The following is a 10,847-nucleotide window of genomic DNA, read 5'->3' as shown; positions in this document are numbered from 1 at the left end:
GACCCTAGGTGGGCTCAAGTTATGAAGAAAAAATTGTAGGCATTAATGAAAAATGAGACCTAGAGTTTCTTTCCTTTACCTGAACGTAAAAGAATAGTGGAGCGTAAATGTGTATTCTCCTTCAAGTACAAATCCGATGGATCAGTTGAATGATACAAGCAAAGGCTAGTAGCAAAAAGATATACACAAACAAAAGGCATAGGTTATCAAGAGACATTCTCACCGGTGACCAAATTGAATACTATTAGAGTTTTGTTATCTCTTGCAACTAACCTTGATTGGTCATTGCACCAGTTTGACATTAAAAATATTTTTCTCCATGGACATCTTGAAAAAAAAACTACAAGGATGTTCCTCTAAGATATATGGAAAATTTTGAAGCTAGGATGGTGTATATGGTTTGACATGATCTCCTAGAGCATGGATTAGGAAATTGAGTTTGGCAATGAGGAAACATGGTTTTCAACAAAGTAACTCAGATCATATGCTGTTCTTAAAGCATCCATGGGGTAAAGTAACAACTTTGAGAGTTTATGTAGACAATATGATCATTATAGGAAGTGATCCAAAAGAAATAGCAAGACTTTAAGAGCAATTGGCAACAAAACTTGAGATGAAAAATCTAGGAAGACTCAAAAAATTTTGGGAATTGAAATTGCTATGTCTAAACAAGGCATATTTCTTTCCCAATGAAAATATATCCTAGATTTATTATCAGAAGTTGGATCCCAATAATCCAAAACAAGCTTGGAGAATACTCAAACCAAGTGCCAACAAACAAAGGAAGGTACCAGAGGTTGGTAGGAAAACTTATTTATCTCTCCCATACATGACCTGACATCACCGATATAGTAAGTGTAGTAAGCCAATTCATGCATTGTCCAAGTGAGAATCATATAAATGTTGTGAGTCAAATTCTTAGGTACCTAAAGTCCTCCCCTAAGAAAGAACTTATGTTTTCAAGAAACAACCACCTTAGGGTTGAAAGTTATACAGATGATTATTGGGCAGAGAATATTTTAGATAGAAGATTTAGGATGGCTAAGGGTCTTTGTGAATTTCTTTGGCTTTAAAGATTATTAGCCAAAATTGGCTTTGCCCCAAGCTGTGAGATAGACTTATTCTGTGATAACAAGGCGACTATTGATATTTTGCATAATCCGGTTCCACATGATTGAACTAAACCTGTGGAAGTAGATCAACACTTCAACAAACAAAACCTTGAGACCAAGATAATTCGATTTCTGTTTGTTAAATCTAAAGACCAATTGGCAGACATACTTGCAAAAACAGTATGCGACAAAAACTTCTATAACTCACTTGGCAAATTGAGCATCAAATATCTATACGCACTAAGTTGAGGGAGATTATCGGCATGAGTTGTCTTCCGAGAAATCAAAGGAAGAAACCGTCATGGTTATCTTCCAAAAGATTATAGGAGAAAATCTTGTAAATTTATGTATAGCCATAGATAGGCTTCTCTATATATAGATAAGAATCAGTGTAAATGAATTAGATGATATATATAGGAAAAAAATTTCTTCGGTGAAAATTATCAACTTATGTTCTTCTTGATCTTATGTTTTTCTCTTCATGCAAGTTTAAGTGTAAGTTTGAATAGTTTATTACAAGAACTTTGTAAGTTTTCTTATTCACTCTTTCGCTTTCTTGCATATTTTTTGGCCCCACCCTTTTTTCCACCCAAGAGGGGGCTATTTTTGGCCTGCAAGAATGTGACAGATCCCTGCATGTCCTAAGCTTTAATAAATTTCTCATCTAACTTTAGAACCGTTTTCATTCAGTGGTTTGCGAAAAAGCCAAGAAAGGGGAAAGATGAACAACAAGTTTGGCTCGCAGTGATTTAACTATGTTGTGTCAAGTATCCCAATGTCGGCTCTGTATTTCCTGAATTTTATCCAATAATTTCTAGCAAGAAACAGTGTAGGAAATGACAGTGTCTGTGTAATCCCCTTCAGAAGGTTGATTCTTGCAGCACTTGGTTCAGCTTTTTGAATTCCAATCCTCAAGTTGTTGTAGTCCGTGGCGGACTGCTTAACGAAAACATACGGCAGCCTCATTCCAACAACTAAATGAGGATAGAAAATCTACCCTCTCCAACTTGATTCCTCTTTCTCTCAACTCCATCCCCCCCTATCCCCTAACCTACTGGGTGAAATGAAAAGCATTGCATCCCCTAACTGGGATCACTACATTTTATCTCTGAAGCTTATCTCGTTCATGCAGCCTTTTTTCTCGGCGCTGCTTGCAAGAAGCAGAAATAAAACCAAATTGTAGATGCAGTTCACCCACAAATTGTAGATGCAGTCCCTGACGAATCTTTCAGACTTAAAAGTCACCTTTAAGACTTCCAATATGCAAGTGACATGTTCCAGATTGCCCCCAACACCTCCAGTTGACAGTGAGATTATCTCCTCCCTGCTCGATCTTATATGTTCCCTCTACAGAAACAAATTAAAGGATAACCATAAATGAATTGAACAACATCTATGCCATCAGAAACGCTTCCCTTGACCTGTGTACAGAACAAGACTATAGATATAACATGTACCAATCAAACACTATTATGTTTGGTCGTTGAAACAATAAAAAACCATTAACATGTTCTACCTCTGCAAACACATAAAAAGATAACCCGAGACAAATTGAACAATATTTTTGGATCATGAGATGCTTCCGCGCAGTCGACATATCAAGTACCAATAACAAAAAATTCAAAACCATTATTATCATTATAATGCAAATTCACAACAGAAGCTACACATTCTTCTGACAGTATTTAAATTGAGAACAGTGAAACCCCTACCACTGTATCACAGAAAGAGAAATTGTACAGCTATAAGCTACACAAGGTATAAGTGGCATTGGATTAGTGGCTATGAGAACTCCCTTGGAAGCTGAATAGCTCATAGAACACCAGTAAAAATTAAAGACCAAATAACAGAAATTACAAGAATACTCATCTACCAAATACTCTAGAAACTAGATAGTGTGTACAGCTCCCTTGTTCCCTATTATAGTTCTGTCTTGCTTGAGTCTCCTTCTTCATCTCCGTATACAAAGAAACCCAATTGTCCTAACCCAGGTGAAACTTATAAAACAACAGTGAATGCCTGTCTAGCAAAAGAAAAAGCCAACCAGTTTTTGCCCAAGCAGAACCTCATTTTTGAGGAAAAAAAACGAATCAACAGAAAGAGAAGCAAGGGACAAAAGAAAACCAATAGCATGACGAGGCTACACATTTCGTCCCACAGCCTCTTACAGTAGTTTACATGATATTTAGCCTTCGAAATGCCTGTCAAGGCTCCAAATTGACAAATTTTACTCCCTCCATCTTGGGCTTAAGACGGGACGGAAGCCTGTAGGGCTTGGAGGGAACAGAAGCCCTGGGGACAGTGGCAATTGTGGTACTGGACCCAAAATCCCAGACGATTGAGGCAATGGTGAAAATGAGAAATTGGGGGTAAACGGAGGGGAGTATTGAAACCCAGGTGAAAGCAGCGGGTAAGACGGCCTGGGCGACAATAAGTTCAAGAAACTGGTAGGAGATGACATTAGGAACTGTGATGTAGGAGAAGGCAAAAGTGCCGGCCCGTTACCTCGAGGAGATGGAAAAGCAGGGGGCGGAGGAGTAGGAAGTAGGCCTGACGATGACAGTGCCTGAGGGTGCGGGGCTGGAGGAGATTGCTTGGAGCCCGAATCAATGATTGAATTCTGAAGGTAGCGCATGTAGGCAGATATGGGAGATTCTGCAGGTTGGGACCACGTCATGTCAATCGGAGGCAAAGGAGAATACGAAGGTTGTGGGGAACGATTGAAAAACATGGAATTTGCGGCAGGGTTCATACTGGGATTGGTGCTGTGAAAGGGTACCTGCCCACGGACAGGAGCAGCTATAGGCGGCCGGGCGATTGGCGAGAGCGGAGGCGGACGGATTTTCTGTAACCGCAAGCTCGGAGATTTCGGCGGGTTGTGTGGGGGGACCAAGGGGGCCATTGGCGGGGGTTCTTGGGAGGGCGAACCAGTTAGCTGCTGGACAATGTTTCGAAAATCATTCTTGCTTATGTTGTACACTTGAGGCTGCGGTTGCTGCTTAGGGTTCGTGAAGTTCGATTGGTGTATCGGACTTTTCCGTATATTTTTACCAATCTTGTTCACACCCAAATGATCATTTTGCTTATTCCGAGAAAAATTTGAGTTATCCATTTCGAAACCAAAACCCAAATTCCCAAAAGAGTAGCTGCAGAACCAGCTTCCTTGGAACTAGAACAGAGAGCACTCCTACAAATTCGAGTCAAAATTCACAGCATTTGGGCGACAACTGATTTCCCCATCTCGCCAAGTAAGAAACCTAGAGCTTCCCTAACCTCTCGAAGATCTATCCAAAAAAGGATCTCCACCGATAAGAACAACCAACTGAAATTACAAACTCAAGCGACTTCAGCCTTCAAGCAAGACCGAGCTCCACACGCCTCCGAACGCAAACGAAGCTTAATCGATCTTCGCAGACGAGGCAACTGCAAGTCAACCATTGCAAACAAATATAGATCAACCAAACCAATCACAGAGAGAGACCGGGAACCGGAAATCGAAAACAGAATAAAGCAATCAAGAAAGCCAAACCCTAGATTTACTTTTCGTGCAGAAAAGACAGGCGGAAGAAGAGCAAACTCACATGGTATTTATCCGTCCACTTTTTGTTAGCATAAGTAGAAAGTAACAGCCATGGGGCTTTTCCCGGTTATAGGATGAGGATTCACGGACGGAAGCTCTGATCTGATCGAATCGAGACAAGGAAAACCCTAAGTTATGTAATTTCGCCGACTTGCCAGTGGAGACTCCAGAGGGTGGACAATTGAGACTCTTGCATACAAAGGAATGACGAACTGCTTACGTATAGTCGTCGTTTACAGGTGCGCGGGACCATTGAGGCCTTATTCACCCATGGTGGACGTGTCCGTCCCAGCCGTGGATGGAAACGAACTGTGGAAACGACGGCGTGCGGTCAACAGAGAGGCAGATGAGGAAGGACAAGAAGATTTAAACGCGTTAATGAATAACGACGGAGGCTGTGTAAGAAATTGATTAACAGTAAACAACGAAAGAAACAATATATCATATTCTGTCATCTTTCCGTTTTTTTTTATTTTTTATTATTAATTAAGCTTGGCTCCTCCTCGTATCTGCCTACAGCAAGATTTATTTAGTTTTCGGAAACTGTTAAAAAAGCTAAGCTGGATAAACTACTGTAAACCAATTTATTTGAGAAGAAACGAAAATCATAAAAACATACTTCCTATGTAACCAATATCATAAAAAACCCATTCGATTAAGGACCAGATTAGGTGATTGATGTTTAATCGTTAATTGATCTGGTCTGTAACTGGTTTAGATTTCGACACCTACCCAATGGTTTTCTTCCAACTTGGAAGGATGGTCTGAAACAATATCTCTAAGTCCACTTTCCCGGAAAGCAAATGCATGACCTCACGAAATGGTGTCATGATTTTCGTATCTCTTGAGAAAGGCTTTAAAAAGAATAAGAATTTCTCTATTGTAAACAAAGGCGGGAGTCAACTTCAAGGTAAGATGAAGATCAGCCGCATTACGCCGTTTATCAATTTACGTCGTTAGTGGGCCGCCAGAGTTCATGTCATCTGGATGTTGGAGATGAAGCGGAACATCATCTCCACGTTATAAAAAATGGAATCTAGTTTTCGACCATTTTTGCCAATCATCCGGATGAAGGAAGGGTTCGAACCCTCTACGTTTTTTTCCCCCTATCTCGATCTCTTCTCATTTTCATTTTTTTCTCCCTCTCCCGCACCCCCTCTCTCGTCTCCCTGCGCCCTCGACGTCTCTACTCCCTCTATTCTCTCATACTCTCCTCTCCGGCCTCCGTCTCTGCTCCCTCTCTTCTTCGGCCTCCGTCTCTCGGTCTTTTCTCGGACTCGCCCTCTCTCCCGCACCCTCTCTCTCGTCTCCGTGCCTCCCTCTCTTATCTCGGACTTGCTCTCCGTTTTTTCTCTCTCGCTTCTCCCTCTCTCTTATCCCTCACGACCACCCTTTCTTCTCTCTCTTCTCCCTCACTTCTCCCTTTTAGCCTCTCTCTCCCTTCTCTCCCTCGCTATTCTCTTTTCCCCAAAAATACCTTCCGATTTCATTCGATTTCCCCCATTTTGATTTTAACATTTGGGCATCGATTGCTTAATTTCTACTTCGATTAGGCATCGATTTCCCCGTTCGACTTCGATTTAACCCTTCGGCTTCGATTTTCCCCAAATTTCAGAAGGTATGACTAAACCCTAATTTTTTTCCATTAAATTAGTGTTCTATTTGATTTAATTTTAGTTTCAGTACCTAATTGGGGATTATTTGTGCATAATTGTGGGATTTAGAGTTACGGTTTAGGGTCTAAATTCTTGATTCGGGTTAGGGTTTATTTATAGGGTTTGGTGCTCAGTATTTAAGGGACCTGGCATTAGGGTTTAGGGTTTATGGTTAAGGATTTATGGTATTTTTAGGGATTAGGGTTTTTAAGGTTTAAGGTTTTTAAGGTTTTGGGGGTTTTGTGTTTTTAAAGTCTAGGGTTTTTTGGGTTTAGGGTCTGGAATTAGGGTGTAGGGTTTAGGGTTTAGGGCTTTTAAGGTTTAGGGGTCTAGGGTTTAGGGTATTAAGTTTTGGAATTAGTGTTTAGGGTTTAGAGTTTAGTGGGTGATAGGGTTTAGGGTTTGATGGTTTAGGGTTGAGGTTTTATTAGGGTTTTTTAGTCCAATTCAAACAAGGTTGAATCGCCTACACAGGCCTCCATTAGCCAACGAAACCCGACCCCCATCACTTTCAAAGTTCAGTTCGTAGTGACTGCAAAGTTATATGGGGCTCTATCAGGGGTGTTCATTGAATTTGGACTTGATGTGTGTGTTTTCTCATTGTTTGGTGCATATGCAATAGTGAAACTAGTTTGATTAATTTTGTAATGTTTTAGAATGTTGTTGAGAATTTTTGAAGTGTTATGGAATATTTTTGCCATGTGGCGAGGAGATTCAGGTTTTATACATATCCACCACATGGTATTCTATTTTTTATGGTTTGTGTTTCCGTGACAGGTAAAGGTTGTCTGATAAAGTTTTTTCCATGAAGACCATCTCGGATTTAGATTATACATGGCTATAAGAAGACAACCAACTGCTCGACCATATGACATTTGGACCTTAGAAGATGATAGCAAAATGCTCAATCTCTTGGTCGAGCAGGTCAATATAGGGAACAAGTTGCCTAATGGGGTTTGGAAGCATGAGGTATATATGGACTGTGTTAATAAGTTCAATGAAGACGCATTCAATAAAAAAACTATTGAGCAGGTGAAGAATCGAACAAGATCATGGAAGAAGACATTGCAATCGGTAACGAACTATATCAATACTAGTGGTTTCGGTTGGGATGCAACCATACAACGAGTGACTGCATGTAATTCTGTATGACTTGACTACATAAAGGTCAGTAAATCATTATGTACTATAAAATATTTTTTATGTTTTCCACGTTAGTATAACTCTATTCCAAGACGTCTAAAACATGTTTTACTCTTGTAGGAGCATAAAGATGCTCAGAAGTACAGACTTGAAGGGTGCCTCCTGTACGACAAATTAGCTGTGGTGGTGGGAAACACAATAGCCATGGGGTCAGGAGGTGTAACCTTTGTAGAGCAGGGCGATGAACTCATCCATAAGTCAGAACATGTCTCGATGGATGAGCTTGAGGATATTGATATAGTTAGGGATACTCCATCGCCATTATTAAGCGCGAATGAGTCGACAGCTAATCAATCTCAAAGAAGTTAGCGGTCATCTTCAAGTCGTCGTAGAAAGAGAACCGAAATGTCTGGTGATGACACTAGTAAATTCATTGATCCAATGGATCGAATAGCTCAGACATTTAAGGATGTCATGAAGCCTAAAGAGGCAGATTGGGTCAAAGCTCTTAGGGAAATCCCGGACCTGTCTATAGACTTGAAGTTTCGTGCTCCTTTATAGTTGGATATGCCAAGTAAGAAGGAGTATCTAACGGAGATGACAGTGGAAGAGCGGGTCGAGTGGCTTAAATATTGTGCAACAAACTAATTGTAATGCGTTTTAAATACATTATCTTCTTTTGGAATATTGTTATGCATTAGGTATAATGTTTGAATTATGACGTTGCAAGATGTATTAGTATGGTTAGTATTTAAATTTTATATGTTGTTGTGTTAATATATTGCATGGATGAATATGGTGGATGAGTATGGATGTGGACAATTAAATGGATATGGTTGCGTAGGGATGTGATTGAAGGTAGGATGTGGGAATGTGGATGAATATGGTTGTGTATAGGTGTGATTGCAAATAGGTTATGATTGAAGATTGATGTTTACTTGTGTTTATGACTTTTAGGCCATTGAATTTGTAGATTTCCATGGACATTATGACAGACAAAGAAAAGCTTGCAAATATGTTTGCATTCACAACTTTGTTTATCGCCATGGGAAGATACTATCTCTACCATTGCAATAGACGTGTACCACATTCTTGTGGGATGAATGGTCCATTGTATTTGCAAAATGCACTAGACAAATCACCAGTTAAATTTCGGAAAGTTTACAGGATGAATCAAATGGTATTTCACAAATTGGTAGAGATACTTACTAGTAGAGAGTTTTTATCAACCACAAAGACCATCTCAGTTGAAGAACAATTTGCATATTTCCTCCTAACTGTTGGTCAACAACAATCTTATAGTGTCACAGCAGAGATGTTTGATAGATCGAACTGGACCATAAGTAGGTATTTAAACAAGTCAAACGGCCTTCGGAATGCACACACTCGAAGATTTTAAGCAGTTCAATGTTTTATCCGTACTTCAAGGTAACATCACTTCCTCTAACTAAACAATTTTAGATTAATATACAAAGTTAGTCAATATTAATTGAAAATGTATAATTAGGATTGTATTGGAGTTATTGATGGAACTCATATCAAAGCAAACATTCCACTTGAATATCAACCAAGGTTATGGAATAGAATTCCACTTGACATTCAACCAAGGTTCTGGAATAGAATTCCACTTGAAGATCAACCAAGGTTCTGGAATGGAAAAGGCTATCTCTCACAAAATGTGATGGCAACATGTTCATTTGACATACAATTCACATATGTACTTGCTAGATGGGAGGGATCAACAGCTGATTCTAGTGTACTGAAGGACGCATTGACTCCCGAGATAAAATCTTTGTACCTAAAGCTAAGTAATGTATTTTTATGCAGTCATTTTTTTATCTATTTTATCTTCAATGATTTTATGTGGAATATAATTTCTATTATAGGAAAGTATTATCTAGTCGATGCTGGTTATGCAAATCTTCTGGGATTTTTGGCTCCATATCGAGGAGCTCGGTATCATCTACAAGAATTTGCTGATAATATTCCTAGAAATGAAAAAGAATTATTCAACCAAAAACACTCATCTTAACTCATCTTTGCGGAATATTATTGAGCGAACTTTTGGTGCTTTACAAGCTCGATTTCAAATGTTGAAAGGCGCTCCTCCATTTTCTTTTAAGATCCAGACAAAAATTGTACTTGCTTGTTGCATATTGCACAATTATATACGTGGAGAGGATTATGATGATATATTTGAAGATGAAGATGATGATTCGGGTAGTGAGCTCGGTGGAGGAGGTGATGCGGTCCAATTAGGTGCAATGGATGATACAGACAGTGACGATTGCGATGGTCTTGAGGATGAGGATAGCCAAGTAACAAACTTTCAGAGGCAGCGTGCATTAGAATCTGCTAGAGCTGCACAATTTCTAGATGCCATATCGACTTCCATGTGGAACGATAAATGATGGTTGTATCTTATTACTTTTGAACATGTGTCGTTCATATGTACTAAACTTGTAACTTGATGATTTTAATATTAAAGGCACGAACTTGTAATTTGAATAATCTTTCTTTTAGGTTATTAATAAAGTTGTATATGTATTTATTTAATATTTTTTAAAATTTTATTACTATATTAAACTTCATATTTAAGTCTCTGGTAAATAAAATATAGTTAAAATATGCATTTGATTAATTTTTTTATTTTTTCAAAATATATTATTAATTAATACCATATAAAAAATCCTTCTTATGTTATTAATATAATACTTTTTTTTTATTAATCATATTTATTTTTATTTAGTCTATTGTATTAGTGATTTAATAGTGGTAATTAAAATTTTGTTAACTCAAGCACTTGGTTTAATTAACTCAATTTTATAATTAATAAAACCAATGGTTTAAAATTTAATGGAAAATATTTTTAATTAATAATATGTAAAAATATAGTGTGTTAAAGTTAGTATTTGATAGATTTTTCCTGTTTAATCATGATTTTTTTATGTTAAATAACACCATATATTATCAATAGATTAATAACTAAATGTATAATATTCGTTTATGTTATTTTTAACGTTATTTTTTTTATGATTAATCATGTGCACTGTTAATTGACTCACATAATTCCTATATTAATGTATAATAAACAGTAATCATTAAATAATATAATATATAATTAAATTAATTAGTATATTAATATATTTTAGTTATACATTATATTAGTTATTCGGGTAGTAATAATGTTTATTTTACCTAATTTAATGTTTAAGTATTATATTTTAATTAAGTATATTTTACTAATTCTCTTATTTTCTGCGTTTTTCTCATATGAGGGCACTAATACTGAAAATTGTTTTCCAGTGGACAAGAACTCGTCCACACTAATACCCATTTCGAAGATGACGTTCATGT

At 37.8% G+C, this 10,847-nt stretch overlaps 1 protein-coding gene across 1 annotated transcript; it reads right to left on the bottom strand.

The window, feature by feature from the left end:
• Positions 1–2,794: 2,794 nt before the first annotated feature.
• LOC137934459 (protein HAIKU1-like) lies at positions 2,795–5,067 on the bottom strand. Its single transcript, XM_068778799.1, has 2 exons — positions 4,694–5,067; positions 2,795–4,535 (listed from the first exon to the last, which is right to left on the bottom strand). Exon 2 carries the CDS (start codon positions 4,222–4,224, stop codon positions 3,340–3,342), a length of 885 nt encoding a protein of 294 aa, XP_068634900.1. The 5' UTR covers positions 4,225–4,535; positions 4,694–5,067; the 3' UTR covers positions 2,795–3,339.
• Positions 5,068–10,847: the final 5,780 nt, after the last annotated feature.

This window comes from Aristolochia californica, unplaced genomic scaffold (genome assembly GCF_029961685.1).
Source record: "Aristolochia californica isolate CCGP_79_NKW_82.1479 unplaced genomic scaffold, dmAriCali1.0.hap1 SCAF_6, whole genome shotgun sequence".
Taxonomy (NCBI): domain Eukaryota; kingdom Viridiplantae; phylum Streptophyta; class Magnoliopsida; order Piperales; family Aristolochiaceae; genus Aristolochia; species Aristolochia californica.
Note: the sequence above shows the minus strand (reverse complement) of the source record. Positions and strands in the feature narration are given on the sequence as shown.